Genomic DNA, 26,748 nt, shown 5'->3' with positions numbered 1-26,748 from the left:
ACAGACTAGTCCTTGTTCTCTAACCATGCAACATGCCCTGCAGCTGCCGAAAAGGGTATATGCTAGAATATAAATATTGGAAGCTATTTCTGGGAATCCTTAGAGGCTCTTGAAGCAGCGGACAAAGGCATGGGTGTGTGGGAGCCCATCTGATTACAAATGAGAATGGAAAGCCCCGTGGAGTCAATAGTTATATTTTAACTTACTTCTTTATCTAACTAATGTAGAGGTTTTGCCAAGGAACTGCATTAAACATAGCTATGATGTCAGGGTTACATGTCTGATGCAGGATCTTGGCCTTGGTTTCAAAAGTAGAAGGGGATTTCCATCCATTGCTGTTCCTTTATTTTAGGTAATTTGTGATTTCCAAAGGCTCCCATGGAAAGAAAATTTGCCCCTAGAGATGATGCAGTTGCCCATCCTAATTTAGCTCACTCTCTCCTTGGAATCCATACCTGGAATTCAACTGCACCCAGATGCCTTGTGCCCCACTGAATGATACACAGGTACATTGCATTATTAAATGCTTAGGCACACAACTAATTGCATGTTATATTTTCATGTTAAATACATTTGCATAATATGCAGATTAGCTCACCCAGATTTAAAGAATTAGAATATGACAATTCCAACTATGACAGAGAACTGCAGCCAGTAGAGTGAAATTTGCTTTCAAGTCTCATACTGGCCAGAATCATTAGGGTGATTTCTGCTGTCATAATGGGATTACTTAATATAATGACTTTTTCCTGATGTTGCATAAGGACGTACAACAGGATCACCATATTTACCAATACACAGTTTCATTTATTCATGGTGTCACTTATTCACTTAGAGCAGAAGTGTCAGACTCATTTTCATTGAGGGCCACATCAGCCTTATGGTTGCCTTCAAAGGACCATTGAATTCATAAATGAAGAATCCATGAAAACAGAGGGCAACTATGGTTTTTTTACATAGTGGTCAATGATCTTTAGTTTCTACCCAATTTGGGTCCCCTGATTTTATTGAACAACAAATCCTATCACTTCTGATGATCTGCCATGCAGACTGGGTATAATAGGAATTGTAAACCAACAGCACTTGTGGCTCTGGGGTTGGGGAAAGGTGAGAGGGCATTTTAAAGTCATGCATCCTATCCTCAAGCCTTGCATCCTGACTAGACAGAACAAACTGCAGTCTTCTAGGTGTTACTGTATCATAACTCTCATCAGATCTAGTCATGATATCTAATGATGAGGAATACAGGAGTTGTAGTCCAGCATCTGGAGGGCCCCATAAAATGATATGGCAGGCTTGATTCAGCCCCTGGGACTTGATTTTGACACATGTTTCTTAGGACCTGGTGTACATGCTATTCTTCTGTTGTTTGACTCATTGACAATAGTAGGGTTCACTATTACTTGCCGTTTCATGTTACTTCAAAAACATATTCCCCATGAATACAGGGGTTGTACTGTACTATTTTACATAACAGTTTTGATAGGCATGCAACTCCTCCTGCCTTTTTGCTCTTTCCCATTGCCAATAGCAGGAAATATTTCCCTCTCCCTCTCAGCTGAGTTCTTTTCGACCTCTAGGCTCCTTTGTGTAAATACACTCATAGGAAGTACTCTGCCAACTTCAGGTGGAATTTCAGCCATTTAATTTATGGCACAAGTGGAACTCAATCCTGGATCTGTGTAAATTCATAACATTTGTTATCATATATATTCTATAGGTTGATAGGTTGGCCTTAGGGTTGTCATAATTTGGAAACGCAGGCAGGCAACAACCTCCAAACAAGCAGGTAGATTATTACAAATGCAAATCCTTATAGAGAGAAAAAGCAGAGTATAAATTAACATAACAGTAATAATAATAATAACTACTACCACAAATCAAGATAACTTTTATTAAAATATTAAAAGGTAAAGAGAAAATAACTGAAGTCACATAGCAACAATGCTGAGCACATAGCTTAAAACAAACTAAACAGTATAATTTAGTAGTAATCCATACTCATTATATTAGAAACATGCAGAGTTCTAGGAATTCTGGTATTTGTTGTCCAACCTGGGATAAAAAACAATTATAAATGTAGTAGACTAAATACTTAAAAAAAACTGCCACAAATATATCTAGCAGCAATTTTTCATTTACACTGTGTTCCACATTGACCCTGATAGTCTCTCAGTGTACCATTTTGTTCAGTGGAGTTACATCACTATGGACTCAGTTTGGTTTGCAGTCTATGTAATGAAATAAAAGGGGGATCTCCATTTGCAATTGTCTTTGATACAATTAAAAGACTGGAGCTCAATGCAAAAGATTCCTAGCATCTCCAAGCTGGACTGTGATTGCGCTTCTGATCAAAATCAAAGGCAGGAGCTTCCAGTTGGCAAGACAAAACTGAGCAAGTATCTGATTTTGTAAAAAGTAACTGCTATCAACAGGTTGGGAAGAAAAGATTAGATTTTGAAAATCTCCAGTGTTTAAAAATATCGTCAAGCACCGTACTAGCTGCTGAATTCTCCTTCCTTAAAATAACAATTTTTAAAAGTTGAAAGTATATGTTGCTCATTTTGGTATCAGTTTCTGTCACAAACAATCATATTCATAAAATCTAACTGAGAAAATGTAATTATCACATACCTCAAACCAAATCGACTTCTTCCATTATCAAACAGTTGACAATAGATATATTTAATATAACACTGATAGAAAAATGACAATAGACTAGATATCCATTTAAAATATCTACTCTCAAAATTATTAACAGTCAGTTATTGTATGGAAGAAGTCTCCAGGAAAAGCATGCACCATTAGTAATGTATTTTCACAGAGGGCATTTTTAATTGATAGGTAATTCAAAGGATAGTACACAAGAGCTTCTTCTCCCGGAAGGGATTTTCAGATGTGGGCACTGGCATAATCAGAGGGTCTTCTCCCATATGGGCATCACAGTAGGCCAACAAATCAGCGGCAGCCTTGGATACCTGGAAGGGTTGAGAAACAAACAGAAAGGGAAGGGGAGAGAGACACCTAAGCAATTGTCACTAGCACAGTGGAGATGGAGGATACATGTTGGCACACTGGCTAGGCAGTTGGGACTCTCTGTCATGTCTGAGGCACTTCAGAAATGTTTATCTGGGCAACATGTGGGCCCCATCCAATATCTTGGATGCCAGTTCAGGTCCATATTAATATAGTCTCTGGTCAAAAATAAAATAGATTTCAAAGGTAGTAGATTCTCCTGCTTTATAACCTTTGGAAACAGAAAACTGGATAGCTGCCTATTAGAGATGCTGTAGCAACAGAGTTCCTGCTCTGGCAGGGGTGGATGGGTTATAGTTCTGGGGAGGATGAAATGATGGGATCTAGCAACTTCATGGAGTCAAGAAGAAAAATGGTCATTTCATATGTTTCTTCACTAGAGGAATTCCTAGTTAAGACATCTTCACCTGTGATTCATTGGGTGTGAGACCACAAAGAGGAACATAAAACATTTCTAGTAATGGACACTTGATGGGTAAAAGTATATTAGTACAATTATGAACACCAATAGGTTTAGGATCTGTTTAAAAGTATAGCAAATAGTCCAGCAAGGAAATCAATGTACAGTGTTCCCTCACATATCACTAGGGTTAGGTTCCAGGACCACCCGCAATAAGTGAAAATCCGTGAAGTAGGGACACTATATTTATTTTAATATTTATGCATTATTTTAGTAGTTATACACTATTTTAAGTCTTTATCAACAAATCGTGTGGTGATAAATCGCCTCCTTCTCCTCCCGTTGCCGCTTGGGTCCTTTTCGCTCCCTTCGGCTTCTCCTTCCTCCCTTCCTTAGGCTGTAAATTGTAAATTTTTATGATTTATAATAGCCTTTTAGAGTTTACTAGCTGTGCCCGGCCACGCGTTGCTGTGGCGAAGTCTGGTGGTATGGGAAATAAAGTATTGAGGAATTGGTAGTAGTTAAGGTCAAGGGTAAAGGTTTTCCCCTGACATTAAGTCCAGTCGTGTCTGACTCTGGGGGTTGGTGCTCATTTCCATTTCTAAGCCGAAGAGCCGGCGTTGTCCGTAGACTTCTCCAAGGTCATGTGGGATGCCTACATGGAGCGGTGTTACCTTCCCGCCGGAGCAGTACCTATTGATGCACTCACATTTGCATGTTTTTGAACTTCTGGGTTGGCAGAAGCTGGAGCTAACAGTGGGGGCTCTCTCCGCTCCCCCAATTCAAACCTGCGGCCTTTCAGTCCAGAAGTTCAGCAGCTCAGCGCTTTAACACGCTGCGCCATCAGGGGATATTATTTCCTAAAGGTTGTGAATATACAGTATTTCTGAATGGTTTTTTTTGTTTGTTGGAGGCAAGTATGAATGCTGCAATTAGGAAAAATGATTAGGATGTAATGGCCATGCAGCTTTAAAGCCTGGCTGTTTCCTCCCTGAGTGAATTTTTTGTTGGGAAGTGTTAGCTGGCCCTGATTGTTTCCTGTCTGGAATTCCCTTGTTTTCAGAGTGGTGTTGTTTGCGATATTTTATGTGCTTCTACTGTCTGTGGCCCTGAGAAAACAGAGGATTTGCCAGACTTTGATGATGGGAATACTTTGTTGGGAGGTATTAGCTGCCCCTGATTGTTTCCTGTGTGGAATTTCCCCTGTTTATTTACTGTCCTGGTTTTAGAGATTATATTGTTCTGCATTATTCTATCCCAGTAATTATTTCATATTAAAGAATAATCTCACTTATCCAACATTCGCTTATGTTCTGGATTATCCAACGCAGTCTGCCTTTTCATAATCAATGTTTTTGTAGTCAGTGTCTTAAATTCATTGTGATATTTTAGTGGTAAATTTGTAAATACAGTACAGTAGAGTCTCACTTATCCAACATAAACGGGCCGGCAGAATGTTGGATAAGCGAATATGTTGGATAATAAGGAGGGATTAAGGATAAGCCTATTAAACATCAAATTAAGTTATGATTTCACAAATTAAGGACCAAAACATCATGTTAGACAACAAATTTGGAAGAAATAGTAGTTCAATACACAGTAATTCTATGTAGAAATTACTGGATTTATGAATTTAGCACCAAAATATCATGATATATTGAAAGCATTGACTACAAAAATGCGTTGGATAATCCAGAACGTTGGATAAGCGAGACTCTACTGTAAATACTACATAGCATTACTGCGCATGGAACTACTTTTTCTGTCAAATTTGTTGTATAATATGATGTTTTGGTGGTTAATTTGTATAACGATTACCTAATTTGATGTTTAATTGGCTTTTCCTGAATCCCTTCTTATTATCCAACATATTCACTTATCCTGCCGGCCCGTTTACATTGGATAAGTGAGACTCTACTGTATTTTTCTAATCTTATATTATCTGCTCAGAACTGGATTATATGAGGCCCCTTCTTCACAGCTGTATAAAATGCACACTGAAGTGGATTATATGGTAGTGCGGAGTCAATATAATCCAGTGCAAAGCAGATAATATAAGATTATAAATGGGTTATATAGCTGTGTGGAAGGGCCTTGAGTCTACACTGCCATATAATCCAGTGCAAATTAGATAATCTGTGGAAGAAGACTCAGTGAGGCCTAAATCTGCCTGTCCCCTAACTGAAACCTGGCTGTCCCTTGGCTGGTTGCTAGGCAACCAAGTGGGCAGAGATTAGCCCTCTAAACTGGCAGCAATTGGATAAAAAAAATTATTGCTCTCCCTCTAATTAGGACTTTATTTTTCTTTTCTTTTTGTTGTATCAACCTTGAGGCGTGGATGATGGGTTGTGTTGTCAAATTTTGAGGTTGGGGGACCTGTACTTTTGTTGTTTTGTGAATTGCCGTGATGCCATCACTCTTTTATATATATAGATTGAAAAACCGCAAAACAGCGAATCCGCGAAAAGTGAACCACGAAGTAGTGAGGGAACAATGTAGCATGAAAAAAGCCAGTACAATCTAGTTCTGTTATCATGCCTTTCACAAATCAACGCAATTTCTCACAATTTTAAATGCATTGATTCCATTTCACAGACAGGAGCCCCTGGGGGCTCAGTGGATTAAACCCTTGTGCTGTCAGGACTGCTGACTTGAAGGTTGGGTTACTGACCTGAAGGTTGCCGGTTCGAATCCAACCCAGGGAAAGCGCAGGTGAGTTCCCTCTATTATCTCCAGAGCCATGCAGGGACATGAGAGAAGCTTCCCACAAGGATGGTAAAAACATCAAAACATTTGGGCATCCCCTGGGCAATGTCCAATTTGCAGACGGCCAATTCTCTCACACCAGAAGCGACTTGCAGTTTCTCAAGTCGCTCCTGATATGAAAAAAAAGTTCAAAGATTGGCTATTTAGGTAATTCAAAGAGTGGGGTATTTTTGAAATATTTGATTCAATTTGAGAGGAAAACTTCAAAATCCTAAAATAAATCCAGTATCTTGTGAATACGTAATGATATTTTAATTTGCATTTCATCAGTGGATTTTAATTTGTATTTTAACTCTCTGTGTTATTGTATGTGTTTTAATAGTGTTTTATCTCTTTTTTTAATGATGTTATACCCTGCCTCAAGTCGCAAGGAAAGTCATTATCTGTGGGAAGGGGGTGTAGAGATAACAGAACAACTTCCTTTGAAGTTGTGACTTATAAAACAATAAATGCAGTAACTGTGCACATAAACTCAGATGTCAATCATTAATATACAGCACATGGCTATGTCACACTCAAAATAAATTTACCAATCTCGAGTAAAATGTATTTCTATAGCTTGGCAGCATCCTAACAAAACTACAAAACAACTGATTTCAGACTGGCCTTTTCCTTGGTTTTCCCAGAGTTCTGGTCTCTTCCACCACCTACACTCATTCACACTGGTCACCCTGACCCACATAACACAAAAATTCTGTACAAAGCATATTACTTGTCCACCTCCTCTTAACTACTGCTTCTCCTGAATATTGGTTGCCCTGATATCCCTGCAACCTCAAATAGTTTGTGTCGTCTTGGCAACAAGCACTCCCACCCCTACCATGGCTGAAAATGCTGCTAATTAATGCCAGGTTAGGAAATGGAAAAACACTGTTAATCCTAAACCTGATCTTGGATGAGCATGCTGACCTGATCTGTGTTACAAAGAACTTGGCTGCATGCAGCTGGGGGAAAGGGATACCCTCTCCCAGTTTTGTCCATCTGGGTTTTCTGTGGAGAGGAGATGTCTATCTCAATTCGTATCTGCTACCATGCTGCCGGACCTACACGGGATCTCTTTTTTGTGTGTGCATGGGGTGATAGCAAAGTGGGTCTGATGGAACTTTTCACAGTTCTATGATCATTGCGAGATCACTAACTAGGGGATTTGGGCCTGCTGGTGCTGGGAGTCTCTGCAAAGGTATGGATCAAAGCCTAGGCAGGCTTATGGAACTAAATGGATACCTGAGGGCTCTTGGAGAATTTCCTGTTGCCTTCTCAGGTGATTTAGTTGAAGACTTTGCTGACCTCTGGAATATGGAAATTGTCAGGACAGTTGACAGAATTGTCCCCAAGCATTCTCTCTCAGGGAGTGGATCCAAGGAAGCTCCCTGACTCACTTGGGAGCTGGCAGGGATGAAAGGACTATCACGAAGACTAGAGCAACTACAGCAGACGACTCAGGCTGGATCTACACTGCCATATAATCCAGATTATCAAAGTAGATAATATGGATTTTATATGGCAGTGTAGATCCAGCCTCAGTCCAAACAAAAATACGCTACAACTCAATAGGAAGCCTATGCTGTAGCAGTGGTGGCAAAGACAAAAAACATCTTTGCTGCCACCATTGCATCTGCACAGAAGCATCCAGAGGAGCTATTGATTTACACAATACAAGAATGACATGTAAACCATTTGACAAAACGCTGTGAAGAATTTGCATAGTCCTTTGGGAATAAAATTGAGCATTGGAGTTGTAGTTTGGGTTTTTTTTTTTATTGCGTCAGAAGCGACTTGAGAGCATACTGTAAATCGCTTCTGGTGTGAGAGAATTGGCCTTCTACAGAGACGTTGCCCAGGGGACAACTGGATGTGTTATCATCCTGCTGAGAGGCTTTTCTCATGTCCCTGCAAGCTAGAGCTGACAGCCACTCTTTGGTAGAGAAGGCTAAACACTTTGTAAAACTGCACCTCCTATGATTCAGCCATAGTAGTTAAAGTAGTATCAAACTGCATTAATTCTACAATGTAGATGCACTCTTGATCTACCGATTACCACACAATCTCCCTCCCAAGTTAAAATGACTATCAAGACGTATGAATTATTAAACATTTGTGATTTAAGAGAGCGTTAGCAGCTGAAGGACGATGAGATTTTATCATATTTTAAAGGAGGTTATTAAAACCAACCCAAGTTAGAACATAATCCTGTTAGTTACACTATAATTATAAGATTCTGTGACAAGAGAAAGGGCTGCAATTACTACAGTCACCTTCCATGACAAGAGAGACATAATTATTGTTCTTACAATGACACCCACTCTGCTTATGCTTTGTGTCTAAAATGAGCCCATCCACAAACATCTCACTAAAGCCAGTGTTGATCTCGCAACACTACTATTTTAGAAATAGTTAACAATGCTCTCACAGTTCCTTTAGAGAAAGAAAGAAAGGAATACAATAGCTGCTATACATAATGATTTGTGACCTTACACTTGTACTAAAATTAGTGTTTTCTCAAGTGGAAGACAGCAAGATCTGCAGCTGTTTTCAAAGCCCATAGAGTTGCTTCAAACATTAGAAACACTACTTTAACCACTCTGAGATTTAACTATTTCTCTCACAGAAATATTTAACAATAGCACATTCATTTCTATATTATAGCTACAGTGTTCCCTCACTTATCGCAGGGGTTAGGTTCCAGGACCACCCGCAATAAGTGAAAATCCGCAAAGTAGGGACGCTATATATTTATACATTATTTTAGTAGTTGTACACTATTTTAAGTCTTTATCAACCAATTGTGTGTTGATAAATCACCTCTTTCTCCTCTCGTTGCTGCTTGGGCTCCTTTTCTCTCCCTTCGGCTTCTCCTTCCTCCCTTTCTTAGGCTGTAAATTGTAATTTTTTATGATTTATCGTATTATTTTAGAGTTTATTGAAAAACCGCGAAACAGTGAATCGGCAAAAAGCGAATCGCGAAGTAGTGAGGGAACACTGTATTTTTAAAATAAACCATATGGATTATTATTTATATAGATACACCTCACTTTTGCTCTGAGGAGCATCACAGCTATTCTTCTAATGGCTCCTCATAAGAACTATGATTAATGTTGTAGATCACCCATCAGAGGTTGATGGTTTAATTGATGATGTAGAGAGAATTGTGAGCTTTTCTGTGGCACCAAGTATGGGCTATCAAGGTTGGGAAATTTAAGTCTGGGAAATCATGGTTCTCCCTGTGAGAAAACCGGCTCAGAAAATGCAGGGCCTCAAAAGCAGTCATGGGAGTCAGAAGTAGCAACAGCAGATAAGGAATCGAGTGAAGAGATGAGTGATAAGGAGGATTCCCCACCTGTAGCTATGGAGATCAACAAAAGTCATTTCAGGATACATCAAAACAGGCTAAAACCACAATCATGTATTTCTGTGTGAAATCTAATTAATATTTTCAGTTAAAATGAGCTTATGTGATATTGTTTAGACCAGGCATGGGCAAACTTTGGCCGTCCAGGTGTTTTGGACTCCAACTCCCACAATTCCTAACAGCCTCAGGCCCCTTCCTTTTCCCCCTCAGCCACTTAAGCGGCTGAGGGGGAAAAGGAAAGGGCCTGAGGCTGTTAGGAATTGTGGGAGTTGGAGTCCAAAACACCTGGATGGCCAAAGTTTGCCCATGCCTGCTTTAGACTGTTCCTGACACAATGGAAATCTCTCAGTTTCTGCCATGAAAAGACTCTGAAAGGGAGGAAAATAGCAAGACTAGGTGTTTGTCAGTGTTTTTTAAAATTAAAAAATGTTTTGATCTATCACTGATTTAGCCGATTCCATCATTAAATTTGCTGTTGCAAGCTAAGCATTCTTTGTGCGGCAACGAGAAATCTGAAGAACAGCACAAATTTAAAAGAGCTCCAAATATATTTTTTGTTCCATGCAGCCAAAGTAAATTGTATTTTTGAGAAGGAGGCATCAATCTTGTCGTTGAATATGTCTGCCGACTCCTCTGGGAATAGAAATGAGGTCCATTTTCCCCGACTTAAAGGGGAGGGCATCATTTTTATCATCAGAGAGGAAGCCTTATCTACAGAGAGTGGTGGCTGCAGTCTTTGTCAAGGAATAATGAGCTGGAATCTGATCCTCTTCCCATTTGTGTCTTTTGTTGACTGGCTTCAAAGCATGAGTGGCGCATCCCATAAATACTTGTAGTAGGCTCTTCTTTTGATCAAAACCAAACTAGACACTTATAGGCGAAATCAAATATCACACAGGGTTGCTCTGAGTTTTCTGGGCTGTATGACCATGTTCCAGAAGCATTCTCTCCTGACGTTTTGCCCGCATCTAAGGCAGGCATCCTCAGAGGTTGTGAGATCTGTTGGAAACTAGGCAAATGGGTTTATATATCTGTGGAAGGTCCAGGGTGGGAGAAAGAACTCTTGCCTGTTAGAGACAAGTGTGAATGATGCAATTGGCTACCTTGATTAGCACTGAATGGCCTTGCAGCTTCAAAGCCTGGCTGCTCACTGCCTGGAGGAATCCTTTGTTAGGAGGTGTTAGCTGGCCCTGATTGGTCCATGTCTGGAATTCTTCTGTTTTTTGAGTGTTGTTCTTTATTTACTGTCCTGATTTTAAAGTTTGTTTAATACTGGTAGCCAGATTTTGTTCATTTTCATGGTTTCCTCCTTCCTGTTGAAATTGTCCACATGCTTGTGGATTTCAATGGCTTCTCTGTGTAGTCCGACATGGTGGTTGTTACAGCGGTTACACAAGCGCAATAGGACTTTCCTCAACTTTCCTCAATCCGAGAGCATCCACGTCTACTCCTTCAACTTCTGGATTAGATTTTGAGGATAAAGTAGCTACAGAGTGAAGGAGAAATATCCCCCTTTCAATTGCATTGTCTAATAAATTTTTCAATTAGGAGGAAGGTTAAACTTCAAAATAAATATATCATCATAAAGTGCAATATTACGAACATAATTATGGTGTTAAATTTACCTTTATCCTGTCCAGATATGCCTCCATTTTTAACTGTTCCACTGCTTTCCTTGCTTGGGAGATACTTGTTGTGCTGTTATTAGACATCACCTCTTTCATTCTGATTTTTCTAAAAATAAATAAATAAATAAGGAAAACATTGCAGAAAAAATATATTTTCCAAAGGCAAATAAAGCATTTTTAAATTTTCCACTACATTTTGTTGTTTGGATTCTTCTTTCATTTCATGCAGCAATCCCTGGCAGCATAGCATTTTCTACAGTTTCTCTATAATCTCTCTTCTCCTAAGAACGTCTAAAAATTGAGTTTGATAATAGTAACACATCACATTTATACCTGTAGCATGCTGCCATTTTTAAATGCAAATTGCAGCTAAGTGGCAGATTAGAAGAATTTACACTATATGAGATCCGATATCCATTCTAGCTCCTAAGCAGTAGCTTATGATTATTGCTATTTTTCATGGCAGAGCACCATGTTAATTTCTTCTCAAATCTATTTGTGAGTAATTAATCTCAACAGATCTCATTTCTTAGTAGATGTTTACAGAATTGTACTGCACTTCAGCTGAGAACACATGGTAATATGAATTCAATAGGTGTCTACCTCCATATCAGTTTGATCAAATCCATAAGCCAAGGAACTTGTTTACAGGGACCCATACTCCAAAGGGGTGAGAAAGGGTGTCTCCTGGGTGTCTATGTGATGTACAGGGCCTTTCTACCCCAATAATAATAATAATAATAATAATAATAATAATAATAATAATAATAATAATAACAACAACAACAACAACAACAACAACAACTTAACAACAACCGATAACCAATAGCCGAATAATTAGGGGACTCGGAGCAGCTTACATGGGGACGAGCCCGGTCAACATCGTAAAATATAAACACATTAAAATACATAAACAATATCATAAAACAACAATTATTAAAAGGGTTAATGCAGATTTGCCCCACATTTGGAAAAGTCAGGGAATGCTCAGGAGCTTCCCTCAAACTCTGATGCATCTTTGTACTTTGATAAAGCTTCAGTTGAGACACCTTTTCCTCATAATGACTCTTCCAGGAGTTAATTTCTCTTCTTGGAGGTAGATTTCTCTCACTCCTTGTTGTCTCATCCCCATTCTTAACTATGAGTCATTTGAATTTTTGTAACTCGGGGGCTGCCTGTATTCACATGAGCCAGTGTCATCATCTTGCTTTCCTTGCACTACACGTCACAGGGGAGTGAGGATGGCATTTACCTTTGTTGTATGTGTTGCCATACTTGTGACTACAGAGCAATACAAAACTCCAGCAGTTGCTGGGCGCCTTTACTAAAGTCAGCAAAAGTGCTCACATGACTTTGACAGCGAGGGTTATTGCCTGCTACTTCCCACCTTCCCTTCCCTTCCCAAGTCACATACGTATTTCTGCTCTTTGGATCTCCATGGCCACTGCTATGATGACCAAAACTTACACAGGAAAGTGGATGGCCGGCCAACAGGGCTGAACCAGGTTTCACCTGACTGCACCATTTGGACTCCACCCTGCGACCACAATAGAATAGAGACAGCAATGTAGTTTTCCCTGGGGCTATTTCACTGTATTGTCACTCCGGACTGGCCTTGTATCAAGTGGCTCATGGAGATGGGCCCAAGGATGGGAAATGTGGCCCCCTAGAAGCTGTTAGACTACAACTCTCATCAGTCCTAGCCAAATATTACCAATAGTGCAGGATGATGGGTGATCTAGTCCAGCAATTTCTGGAAAACCCACACATTTCTCATTCCTGCTATACAGCTTAGATAGTAGTCACTTTTGAGAGAGATCAGGCTGTTAAGAGGTCTGCCGATAAATTTCCAGTCCCACTTCAAGGTGCTGGTTATCACCTATAAAACCCTAAATGGTTTGGGTCCAGCCTATCTTCGCGATTGCATCGTCTACTATGAACCTGTGCAAACTTTAAGATCTGCTGGGGAGGCCCTTCTCTTGCTCCCGCCACCATCACAAACACGGTTGGCGAGGATAAGGGAGAAGGCCTTCTTAGTAGTGCGCCCCCCCCAGCACTGGAACTCCCTCCCAAGAAAAATTAGATTAGTCCCCACCTTGGCCACCTTCCGGAAAGACTTGAAAACCTGGTTATTCCAATGTGCCTTTGACTAATCAGTTGCAACTTGACTTAGCCCCTCCACCCCTACCTTAATACCTGGCTTCTGCTTAATACCTTATTACCAGCTCCTGCTACCAGTGGCCTTGTAGTACATTCACATGCCCTATTATTGCCCTTCCTCCAACTCTGAACATGCCCATGGTTATCGGTTGTTGTTAAGTTATGTTTTGTATGTTTTTATGTGCTAATTCACATTTTCGTTGATATATTTTATTGCTGTTTTACTGGGCTTGGTCTCCATGTAAGCCGGCCTGAGTCCCCTTGGGGTGATGGGGTGGGATATAAGAATAAAGTTATTATTATTTATTATTATTACAGAATGAACTGTGTTACAGTAGAGTCTCACTTATCCAACGTTCTGGATTATCCAACGCATTTTTGTAGTCAATGTTTTCAATGCATTGTGATATTTTGGTGCTAAATTCGTAAATACAGTAATTACCACGTAGCATTAATGTGTAATGAACTACTTTTTCTGTCAAATTTGTTGTATAACATGATGTTTTGGTGCTTAATTTGTAAAATCATAACCTATTTTGATGTTTAATAGGCTTTTTAAAAAATCTCTCATTATCCAACATATTCACTTATCCAACGTTCTGCCGGCCCGTTTATGTTGGATAAGTGAGACTCTATTGTATATCTGTCCAATGCTGTAACCAGTGTCCACCAAAATGCCTATGAAAAAGACAGGATTGCAAGGTGGATGGGACCACAACATCTCCCTTCTAAATCTGTTCCAGTAACTTTGCAGGGGTTTGTTGATGGATGAAGATTTTGCATTGCCCAATAACTCATGCATTTACTATCCTTCAACTGAAGTCTCAGGTTGGGAAGAAGCACAGCAATTTATTCAGTCTTTTTAAAATATGCATATGATGGGTTCCAACATATAAAACACAATTCAAGAATATGGGAACATGGAAATGAAGGATTCTAATTGACCTAAATAGTTTAATAATACAAAATTAATAATGTATTCAGCTCAGAAACAGGAATAATAGTTTGATGGCTTCAGCGTTATTGAATAAGGGTACATCTACACTATGGGATTCATACAGTTTGACATCACATTAACTACCACTGCTCAGTGCTATGGAATCATGGAAGCTGCAGTTTGCTGGCCAATCTTTGAGAGAGAAGACTAAAGACCATGTAAAACTACAAATCCCAAGATTCTATCGCATTGAGCCATTGCAGTTTGAAGCAGTGTCAAACTGCCTTCGTTCTAGAGTATAGAAAAGGCATGGGCAAACTTTGGCCCTCCAGGTGTTTTGGACTTATAGCGGCTGAGGGGGAAAAGGAAAGGGTCTGAGGCTGTTAGGAATGGTGGGAGTTGAAGTCCAAAACACCTGGAGGGAAAGCCCAAGTTTGCCCATGCCTTTTCTATACTGTAGAATGCCTAATATAGAAGCATCCTAAATTAAGCCTGACAAAGCACATCACATATGTTTTCTTTTTGTTGTTGGAATCCTCTCCAGATAGCATGACGAATCTTCAAGAAAGATGGGAGGTGCAATTCAGTATCCAAATGATATATTCAGCACTATTTGCTAAAGTTAATCATAGTTCAGATCTCTTACGTTTATAGCAGCGAAATTGTACCTAGACATCAACATTGACAAATGCAATCACCACACAAATTGCAAGTCTGGGACTCCAAATCCAATCAGCCCCTGCCAACCTACCGTAGAAGAAGAGCTATCATTTATTATCATCTGGATAACTAGAGATTCCCCATTTCTGACATAAAATATCTGTGAAAGCCTTTCTGTATATTTCCTCTGAAATAGGACTATACTGTCCAAAAATTAGGACTGGTCTGTGATAAGTTCTTTAGTGCCATGAGGTTAATCTAGCCCCACTTTTGCTGTTTTCTGCTGTCTAGTGATTGCTTTTCAATTTCAGCTCATTTTTGCCTTACGGGAGAGATAAGGCTTGGAGTCTAAGACTGTGTCCACATGTCATTCCCGCCTTTCCTGTATATCACTGTGGTTGTGATTTTACTGCAATATTGCCTCTTTAACTGATACAAGATGTCTTGAATGCTGTGCAGGGATCTGAAACTGGTTATTTTCTCCATTATCAATAAGAATAAATAAAATATAATCAATCTGATTTCAAATCACAACTTCAGAAATTGAGTCTGACATCTACAGGGATTGCTGGAAACCTGGGACGGTGAGATGTGTTGCTGTCTTCTTCCTTTGCAGACTGAGAGCATGTGAGAAACGGTGACAATATGTAGGCAGCAAGTAAGATGAGATAAGGTTGCATAGACCTTATATATAATAAAAAATAAAACAAAACTTCATTTATACTCCGCCACCATCTCCCAGAGGCACTCGGGGCAGCTTACAAAGCACTCAAAGGTGCAACACACAAATTACAAAAACGATAACACGAAGCAATAACAACATAATATCTCACATCACAAAACCCCATCGTTAAAATCAATAAATTACAGCATAGCTGCGGATATAAAACAACAATAGTCAATCTCAGTCATGTAAAATCTATAGTTCAAGAAGGGGCTCTATCCCTCTCCCTAATCTTTGTGAAGCTTTACCACCCAAAGCAATGGAATCCAGAGACATTCCCAGTTTTATACATTAGCCAAGTTGGAAATGATTGTCCCCTTGATAGGAAGATGAACTGCCTTTTTCAGTAATTTCTGGTTGTCTACCGTAAGCTTACTTTGCTGTTGGTTGGCACTCCATCTTAGTTAAGGAGCTGGGGGCACCACAGGTCTAAAATTCCTATAATTATATGGTATACAGACTCACTTCTTTGCGCTTGCCTAAATCAGTCACTGCAGTGCTCTCAAATTTGGGAGGCTAATGATGAGAACCTGCTGTTGTCACCTACCAAAGAAATATACCACAACACTCACCTTTTGCATCTTGGTGAAAAAGTAGTCTTCAGTTCTATAATTATACTTTTAGGTATACAATGAGGCCAAAGGACATATAATTTCACTACTACATATAGTTTTGAAACTAAGGACCTCATTCCACGGATTTAAGGCTCCATTTCCACACGCTTTGGAAATGAAGTCTCATGGGAGTCTGAAGGAGGCCATCACATGACGTAAGGGCACTTCTAGTGGGACTCCATTTCCAAAGCGCATGGAAATGGAGCCCTAAATCCATCTGTAGAAGTCAGGTGTTACCTGACTTCAAACCAGAGAAACCGGGAGAAAGCAGGGGAAAGACGGACCTCGATGGGCAAAGGACGTGGAATGGCTGACCCACAAAAGATGGACCTCGATGGGAGAGAACGGTGTAAGACATTTTCTTCCACTTTTCCCCTGCTTGTCAGATGAAGTCCGAACTTGGAAGTTTTGGATTTAGGCATATCTTTGTGGATTTGTCACTCGTAATATTTTTGTTGCAGCTACGACAATGTAAGAGGAGATATAGGAGGAGGAGGAGGAGGAGGAGGTATATAGGATGAGGTAGTCAACCCCACCTATTAATATTGAACCAGACCTGCAGGCAGGTGCACCTAACACACAAAAATTAGATGAAGGCACACACACAATACAGTGAAGTTCACATTTAAATCCCCCCTTTCTCCATGATGCTTCCCCCTTGGATCACGTCAGCAGTATGTTCAAAAGAGTCTTTGACCAATCTCATTTCCCCCATGACAGAGCCAGTCTATTGTCGTATATGGAGGTACTTCCTTCCATCTTAGCTTTAAGTGACCAGTCTCATCAGTCATAGAATCACAGAATAGTAGAGTTGGAAGAGACCTCATGGGCCATCTAGTCCAACCCCCCGCTAAGAAGCAGGAAATCGCATTCAAAGCACCCCCAACAGATGGCCATCCAGCCTCTGCTTAAAATCCTCCAAAGAAGGAGCCTCCACCACAGTCCGGGGCAGAGAGTTCCACTGCCGAACAGCTCTCACAATGAGGAAGTTCTTCCTGATGTTCAGGTGGAATCTCCTTTCCTGTAGTTTGAAGCCATTGTTCCGTGTCCTAGTCTGCAGGGCAGCAGAAAACAAGCTTGCTCCCTCCTCCCTATGACTTCCCTTCACGTATTTGTACATGGCTATCATGTCTCCTCTCAGCCTTCTCTTCTGCAGGCTAAACATGCCCAGCTCTTTAAGCCTCTCCTCATAGGGCTTGTTCTCCAGACCCTTAATCATTTTAGTCGCCCTCCTCTGGACGCTTTCCAGCTTGTCAACATCTCCCTTCATCTGCGGTGCCCAAAATTGGACACAGTATTCCAGGTGTGGTCTGACCAAGGCAGAATAGAGCGGGAGCATGACTTCCCTGGATCTAGACGCTATTCCCCTATTGATGCCAAAATCCCATTGGCTTTTTTAGCTGCCGCATCTCATTGTAGGCTCATGTTTAACTTGTTGTCCACGAGGACTCCAAGGTCTTTTTCGCACACACTGCTGTCAAGCCAGGCGTCCCCCATTCCCCCAGTCCTTAAAACGGCAACTCCTCTAGCATCAACAGCCTGCTTTCATCCAAATCTATTTTTTTTCCTTTGCCTCACCTGCCTTTAGCATCAATTATTATCAATTTATTCCTTTTCTGCACAATGGAGGACCTTCTTACAGCAACACCAGAAGCACTCCAAGTGGCCAGCTTCTGGTCAAAGGAAATTTAGTATAATGCCAAGTTTTTAACTTTGTGATTTTTTAGACATTATAACTGTAATTCTCAGTTTGCTTCTGACATGATAAAATAAATACATTATTCCTTTTCTGTAAGATGTCTGTGTAACATCGGCTGTTCTCGTATCTATAACTTGTCAGCTACTATCTACTGTAGACAATCAGACAGACTAAAAGCACTTTTAATAGAAACTACGCCTCTATATATTACCTTATCATTATTATTTATCCCTAGTCTACTAGACCTATTTCTTACACATCCTGAATTGAATTCGCTTTCTCTTTCTCTCTTGCTTAAAATAATTTTAAAATCTTGTGATCTTGATCATTTGTGCCAGTCATCACATGTTTCCAACATTAAGGGTGCTCTGCCTCTGGAGATGTAGCATCTCCGTTATCAGTTCATTATCTGAGAAATACTTCTGTAAAGAAGATCACTTTGTTCTCTCTCTCAGAATAATGTCTTCAGACCTTCATCCTCCATGAAATCAGATGAACTGTCAGCCTGGGAGTGGTGAACAGGAACGCATTTCCCGCTCTCATATCTTCATCTTGATCCGTAAGAATCAACTGCTCAGTGTAAGAAGCAGACACTTACAACTCCAGATAGTTTTATGTGACCTTGGAAAACAATGGCTAACTACCAACTAGGGGAAAATGCATTTTCCTGATAGAAGATTTTATTTATTTATTGTGTCAGATGCGAATTGAGGATACTGTTATAATGTATTTAAAAACACAAAGTTAAAAACTTGGCATTATACTAGATTACCTTTGACCAGAAGCTGGCCACTTGGAGTGCCTCTGGTGTCACTGTGAGAAGGTCCTCCATTGTGCATGTGGCAGGGCTAAGGTTGTATTGTAGTAAGTGTTCTGTGGTTTGCTCTTCTCCACACTTGCATGTTATGGACTCCACTTTGTAGCCCCATTTCCTAAGGTTGGCTCTGCATCTCATGGAGCCACAGCACAATCTGTTAAGCACCTTCCAAGTCACCCAGTCTTCTGTGTGCCCAGGTGGGAGTTTCTCATCTGGTATCAGCTATGGATTGAGGTTCTGGGTTTTAGCCTGTCACTTTTGGACTCTCACTTGCTGAGGTGTTCCTGCGAGTATCTCTGTGGATCTTGGGAAGCTGTTTCTGATAGAAGATGACAATATTGATTTGGGAGAAGTTTCTTCAATGTAGGAAGTGGCAGAATATTGATAGTAGGACAGTAGGTCATCGTCTGTTCATCTAACCTTAATTATTTTGGATAAAATGGACTAGCCAACATGTAACTATCCATCTGTCTCCAATGTCTGAGGCAGATGCAGAATGTGACTACGGAGAAAGTGTGGTGGGGAAAGAAAGGAACTGTCTTATTTCTCTCCTTGTCATCATTAGCTGTCCTTTAATGATGCACCGAAACAACTGCAAGAGAAGATATTGTCAATTTCCTTCCAGATTTTTTAGCAGCAAATAACGGCCTGCTCTTTGGCCGCAAAATGATCCTGAAGAATAGGAGTGGATGCAGGGGCAAGGGAGCACTGAAATGAAGGGTCATAATGAAGCACAGCTTCCCCACAACTACAAGGCATGACATTCCCTGTGAATTTTTAGAAGTCTGTTATGGTACAGGACTAATTGCTTTGTTGATGTTTTCAGTCTTCTTTGTTTCTTTTAACACATGGATTCAAAATAAGTAACAATGTGGTGGAGGAGTGGGAGAATACTGACAGCGTGCTGCAAGTCCTAGTACTTCACAATGACAAATATGTTAAGACGATAAGAGCAGCCCTGCTGGATCACACCCAGTATCTGTCCAGCATACCGTTTCTCAAATTGGTCAACAAGATATTGAGAGGAAACTCCAAAAAGGACACCCAGACAACACTCTCTGTTATTCTCTAACAACTAGTTTCCAGAAAGCACCTTTTCATTAATCTCCTTCTCTGGAAGTTTTTAAGCAGAGGCTGGATGGCCATCTATTGGGGGTGCTTTGATTGTGTGTTCCTACATGGCAGGAGGTTGGATTGGATGGTCTCTTCCAACTTTGTGATCTTATGAATCCAGAGAATGGGCCAGACTAGCACAGCGGGTTAAACCGTCAACTATGGAAGATCCTGCCGACCAGAAGGTTGGCAGTTCAAGCCCGGGTTGAGGTGAGCTCTCGCCGTTAGCCCAGCTTCTGCTCACCTAGCAGTTTGAAAACAACAATGTAAGTAGATAAATAGGTACCGCTTTGGAGGGGAGATAAAAGGCGCCCTGAAAAACATGCCAGCAAAATCCGACCAGGAAAGGTGTCCATGGATGGCAGGCTCCTTGGTGTGGAAAATGAAACAACAGCACTTCCCCATGGCCAGCTCGAGCACAGCTGGATGCCAAAGATGAAGAGAGGGAAGCCTAGCCTCTGTTTATGTACTGCCTGTTTTTGTCAGTTGTATAATGACATTGAATGTTTGCCATATATGTACCTATAATCTGCTCTGAGTCCTCTTGGGGAGATAAAATGGAGTATAAATGAAGTATTCAAAAACAGCCACCAAAAGTAATGGCTAGTGGCAGCTATTCATTAACTGGACAGACTGACCACATCTTGCAGCAATGAATTTCACCAGCTAGCTATGCATTGTATACAAAGAGTACTCCTTATAACTGTCCTGAAACCATTCAATTTCTTTAAATTGTTCAATTTTCTTGAGAGAAGGGGAAGAAATTTTCTATCAACGTCCTCCCCATCATTTTACAAATCGTGACCATGTTCTGCACCTTTTATTGCCTTCTCCTCTTCCCATTCCTCATTTTTCCTATTGATGCTTTTGTTGTGACTCTTCTGCCCTGCTCATCTCACACATCTCACACTATGACAATGCCAGCATCTGTTTGCACTTCAACAACTACTAAAGGAAGCACCAACAGGCTGCCTGCCAGTTTAAAATATCCAGGTTGATTTGAACATAATGCAAATAAACAAGAAATATATGCTAAAATGAATTTCTTGGCATTTATCTTGATGATAAATACGGTACACCCTGAAGATTTCTGGGGAAGGCATATCAAAATGGGCTTATTGCCTTTATGGCTGCTTATGCAATTTCTATTCTCTGTATGTTAATTAGCTGGAAATTCTGCCAAACGTTTTACATAATAACTCTCCCTCACCATTTATTACAATTTTACCTGGAATCCAACACTTTTCCTAAAGATCTTGTTGGACAAGAAGGCTGTTCTTATAACTGGCATGTTCACGGGTTGCTTCTGTTGAACTTCATAGTACTAAACGGATTAGTTCTTACTGTCAAAGGAACAAAGATGGAAAATGCTGGAGAGTCCCAGACATTTGGCAATTTCTGGCCAGCAAATCGTACAGCCTCCATTAACATCCAACACAGACACACTTCCTTATAGTGACATAGAAACATCTGCTTCATCTCTCCCAATTTTATAAGCAGGAGAATGGTAAGAAATTCATTTTAGTAAGCCTCTTTAATTCACTCCTGGGACCTACATCAATCTCAGTAAGCAAGTAGCTAATAGAAGAGCATGTTTCCGATACACCGTGGAATAAATTAGCCAACCTATTCATCAGGATGGCATAGTGGTTTGAATGCTGAACTATGGCTCTGAAGACCAGGATGTGAATGCCCATTTCTCCATAGAAATGTACTGTGGGGGCTTGGGCATGTCACACATTCAGCCCCGGAAAACCTGGTGATAGAGTTGCCATAAGTCAGAAACAACAATATCCCAGTTTCAAGATCAGGGGAATATACCTATTCCCTCTGTGTATTTTTCTTGCCCTGACAACCCACCTCCCTTTGCTGTTCCAATTGAGACCATACAGACTTCTCTTTTACTATATGGTCACAAGACTAATGTATTTAGGAGTAGTGATGCTGGCCAGATAATAGTCTTCCATCTCTAATCTTCCTTTGTTTCCCCATAGTTTTTAAAATCTCTTTCTCCCCCCCCCCCCCCCCCCCCGGTTGTCATGAAAGGTGCTTTTAAACAGGGTTTCCTGCTTCTTGCAACTCAAAGGCATTGCAATGCCAGTCCCTTGTTTTTCCTAAGGACATAGGCAGCTGTGGGCGTGCACTGGGGAGCTGCAAACTGAAGACTGCTATAAACATCCACAGATGGGGTGTTTTGATGACACGCAGATCATCTACACTATAGAAATGAATGCAGTTTGATACCACTTCATTGGCCTGGCTCAATGCTATGGGATTTGGGGATTTGTAGTTTGGTGATGCACCAGCACTCTTTAGCAGGAAAGGCCAAAATTACAACTGCCATTGAGCCATGGCTGTTAAAATGGTGACAAACTGCATTATTTTGACAGCATAGGTGCACCCATACCCTAGTTTTGAAGCGCACATACACCTTACTAAAAAAAACACAATACAAAAGGAGTGAAGGAGGCAAAAGAGTTGCTTTATCCTCCTAACTAGCAGCACTGGAAGCTCTCCACCTGGAGGCACACCTTTCTCCTGGAATGCCGCGATGGTCTTGCCGAAAGCTTCCTCAATGAAAGTCCATCCTGTCATGCTTTCCAAAATGGATTCACACTGTGGAATTAATGCAGTTTCACACCCTTTTCACTTCTACCACTCAATGCTATGGAGCCATGGGAGTGGTGGCTTAACAAGGTCTAAACTCTAGAGCCTTCTCTACCAAAAGGTACCAAACTACATCTTCCAGGTATCCACCACAGCATTGAACTATGGCAGCGAAAGTGGTGCTGAACTGCCTTCATTTTGCAGAGAAGGGAGACCACAAGCCATGCATTCGAAAGGAGGGCCAATCAACAGAGCAGGCTAGACAGATAGCCTAGCAACTCCAAGATCTGTTTTCCTCCCTCCCTTCACCCCCAGGATGACAGGGGAAAGGCACCAAATCCCTGTAGAATTAATGCAGTTGGACACCACTCATCTGCCATGGTTCAATGCTATGGGATCAAGGCAGAGAGGGCTAAAGACCTTGCAAAACTACACCTTCCACGATCCCATAGCATTGGCCATGGCAGATAAAGTGGAGCCAAACTGCACTAAAATTAATAATGTTTAGGTGCATCTACAGTGCAGAATGGATGCGGTTGAGCACCACTACATGGCTCAGTGCTATGGAATCAAGGCAGCGGTCAGAAAAGACTAAAGTCTGTGAAGTTAAAGCGGTGTCGGACGGCATTCAATTACAGTGTAGATCAGGCATGGGCAAACTTCCTACCAGCTGTTAGGAATTGTGTGAGTTGATGCCCAAAACACCTGGAGGGCCAAAGTTTGCCCATGTCTGGTGTAGATGCATTCAAGTCTTCCGCTAGCCTTCGACGAGAAGTCTCCCCTTCAATGTGCTATCGAAGGCTTTCATTGCTGGAATAACTGGGTTGCTGTGAGTTTTCTGGGCTATATGGCCATGTTCCAGAAGCATTCTGTCTTGACGTTTTGCCTGCATTTGTGGCAGGCATCCTCAAAGGTAATGAGGTCTGTTGGAAACTAGAAAAGTGGGGTTGATATATCTGTGGAATGCACAGGGTGGGAGAAAGAACTCTTATCTGTTTGAGGGAAGTGTGAATGTTTCAGTTGGCCACCTTGACTAGCATTGAATAGCCTTTCAGCTTCAAGGTCTGGCTTCTTACTGCTTGGGGGAATCCTTTGTTGGGAAGTGTTAGCTGACCCTGACTGATTCAGGTCTGGAATTCCTGTTTCCAGAGTGTTGCTCTTTATTTACTGTCCTGGTTTTAGAATTTTTTTTAACACTGGTAGCCAGATTTTCATGGGGTTGTTGTATGTCTTTCGGGCTGTGTGGCCATGTTCCAGAAATATTCTCTCCTGACGTTTCGCCCACATCTATGGCAGGCATCCTCAGAGGTTGTGAGGTATGGAACGTCAGGAGAGAATACTTCTGGAACATGGCCACACAGCCCGAAAGACATACAACAACCCTGTGATCCCGGCCATGAAAGCCTTCGACAACACAGATTTTCATGGTTTCCACCTTTCTGTTGAAATTGTCCACATGTTTGTGGGTTTCAGTGGTCTCTCTGTGTAGTCTTGACATGGTGGTTGTTAGAGTGGTCCAGCATTTCTGCGTTCTCAGCCATGATGTCCATGATGAACTAACCTGGACACAGCATATTATTTGAGGACACAGAAATGCTGGACCACTCTAACAAGCACCATGTCAAGACTACACAGAGAAGCCACTGAAATCCACAAGCATGTGGACAATTTCAACAGAAAGGAGGAAACCATGAAAATGAACAAAAGCTGGCCACCAGTATTAAAAAAAAACTCTAAAATCAGGACAGTAAATAAAGAACAACATCCAGAAAACAGAGGAATTCTAGACATGAATTCCAGGCTGTTAAGCAGAGGCTGAATGGTCATCTTTCGGGAGTGCTTTGAATGTGATTTCCTGCTTCTTGGCTGGGGGGGGTTGGACTGGATAACCCATGAGGTCTCTATGATTCTATGAATCAATCAGGGCGAGCAAACACCTCCCAACAAAGGATTCCCTTAGGCAGGAAGCAGACAGGCTTTGAACCTGCAAGGCTATTCAGTGCTAATCAAGGTGGCCAACTGAAACAGACAAGAGAGAAGAGTCCTTTCTTTCTCCCACCCTAGACCTTCCTCAGATATATTAACCACACTTGCCTAGTTTCTAATAGATCTTTGAGGATGCCTGCCATAGATGCAGGCGAAACGTCCGGAGAGAATGCTTCTGGAACATGGCCATACAGCAATACAGGAAAACTCACAGCAACCTATGGAACACCCTCCCCATTGAAGTCAGGCAGGCTCCCTCCCTCCTATCCTTCCGTAGGAAGGTAAAAACTTGGTTGTGGGGCCAGGCTTTCGAATAAGAATCAGCAGCACTATTATGTATACTGGAACTCAATTGACAGACCCAGTCTTTTAAACTTGTACACGCCTATCTATATTTTATAAATGCATTTTATGAATGTTATATGTAAGTTAATTTTTTAACTGATTTATAGTGTATTGTACTGTTTTTATATGTCTGTTTTATTGTAAGCCGCCCTGAGTCCCCTGTTGGGTGAGAAGGGCGGGATATAAATATTGTAATAAATAAATAAATAAACCCAGCGATCCCTACCCCACTTGCTTAGTTTCCAACAGACCTCACAACCTCTGAGGATGCCTGCCATAGATGCAGGCGAAACGTCAGGAGAGAATGCTTCTGGATCATGGCCATACAGCAATACAGGAAAACTCACAGCAATCCAGCGATCCCTACCCCATTTGCTTAGTTTCCAAGACACCTCACAACCTCTGAGGATGCCTGCCATAGATGCAGGCGAAACGTCAGGAGAGAATGCTTCTGGATCATGGCCATACAGCAATACAGGAAAACTCACAGCAATCCAGCGATCCCTACCCCATTTGCTTAGTTTCCAAGACACCTCACAACCTCTGAGGATGCCTGCCATAGATGCAGGCGAAACGTCAGGAGAGAATGCTTCTGGAACATGGCCATACAGCAATACAGGAAAACTCACAGCAATCCAGCGATCCCTACCCCATTTGCTTAGTTTCCAAGACACCTCACAACCTCTGAGGATGCCTGCCATAGATGCAGGCGAAACGTCAGGAGAGAATGCTTCTGGAACATGGCCATACAGCAATACAGGAAAACTCACAGCAACCCAGCGATCCCTACCCCACTTGCTTAGTTTCCAAGACACCTCACAACCTCTGAGGATGCCTGCCATAGATGCAGGCGAAACGTCAGGAGAGAATGCTTCTGGATCATGGCCATACAGCAATACAGGAAAACTCACAGCAATCCAGCGATCCCTACCCCATTTGCTTAGTTTCCAAGACACCTCACAACCTCTGAGGATGCCTGCCATAGATGCAGGCGAAACGTCAGGAGAGAATGCTTCTGGAACATGGCCATACAGCAATATAGGAAAACTCACAGCAACCCTTTGCAACCCTTGACACCCCTCTCCGAGGACTCACCTCAATTGGCAGGCAGAAACGGAGCGGGCTCCCCAAGCAGCAGCCGACGAAGCAGGCGCCTCAAGCCCCGGAGACCCCCGAAAGCAGCATCTCCAGAGGCGCTTCTGGTCCGAGAAGGAGAAGGAGGCGGCGGCGGCGGAGGAGGGACGGCAGGGCAGGGCAGGGCAGCGTGGGGCTCGAGTGGGGAGCACGACCCTCCGCCCAGTGGGGAGGAGTGGGCTGGCCTGGTGGGGTCCCTCCCTTGCGAGCCTGGCAGGCGGCTTGGAGGGGGAGTCGGGAGCGCGCACCTCCGCTCCCCAGACGGAGAGGAATTCCAGCTGGTGACGTCAAAAGAGGAGAGAAAGGAGGAGGGAGGGGGCAGCGGGAGCGCGCCTCCCTCCCTCGCTTGGCCCCGAGTGGCGTGGAAGGGAGAGAAGGAGGAGGAGGAGAAGAGCTGGGCAACGGGGAAAGCCCATCCGTGGGATCCTCCAGGTGTTTGGACTTCAACTCCCACCATTCCTAACAGCCTCAGGCCCCTTCCTTTCCCCCCCAGCCGCTTAAGCGGCTGGGGGGGGGGGGGGGGGGGAAGGAAAGGGCCTGAGGCTCTTAGGAATTGCAGCTTCAAGGACTGGCTGATTCCTGCCTCCATTGGCCTGCAGAGCTTCTTTTTTGACTTGGGTGATGGCTGGAGTTTTTATTTAGGGAGCCCCCCATGGCACAGCGGGTTAAACCGCTCAGCTGTTGAACTTGCTGATCGAAAGATTGGCAGGTTCGAATCCAGGGAGCGGGGTGAGTGCCCGCTGTTAGCCCCAGCTTCTGCCAACCTAGCATTT

General features: G+C 42.0%; 1 protein-coding gene across 1 annotated transcript; it reads right to left on the bottom strand.

The window, feature by feature from the left end:
* Positions 1-1,875: 1,875 nt before the first annotated feature.
* On the bottom strand, positions 1,876-26,066 carry gng4 (G protein subunit gamma 4). Its single transcript, XM_062975325.1, has 3 exons — positions 25,937-26,066; positions 11,177-11,285; positions 1,876-2,978 (listed from the first exon to the last, which is right to left on the bottom strand). The coding sequence occupies exons 2-3, from the start codon at positions 11,273-11,275 to the stop codon at positions 2,850-2,852; spliced, it is 228 nt and encodes a 75-aa protein (XP_062831395.1). The 5' UTR covers positions 11,276-11,285; positions 25,937-26,066; the 3' UTR covers positions 1,876-2,849.
* Between the last annotated feature and the right edge of the window lie 682 nt (positions 26,067-26,748).

This window comes from Anolis carolinensis, chromosome 1, assembly GCF_035594765.1.
Source record: "Anolis carolinensis isolate JA03-04 chromosome 1, rAnoCar3.1.pri, whole genome shotgun sequence".
Lineage (NCBI taxonomy): Eukaryota > Metazoa > Chordata > Lepidosauria > Squamata > Dactyloidae > Anolis > Anolis carolinensis.
The sequence above is the reverse complement of the archived record's forward strand: the minus strand, read 5'-3'. Positions and strand labels throughout refer to the sequence as shown.

Coding starts and splice junctions, on each gene's coding strand:
- gng4 (XM_062975325.1), bottom strand. CDS start 11,275: ATGAAAGAGGTGATGTCTAATAACAGCACAACAAGTATCTCCCAAGCA. Junction 2,979..11,176: donor CATATCTGGACAGGATAAAG/GTAAATTTAACA, acceptor CAACCCTTCCAG/GTATCCAAGGCTGCCGCTGA.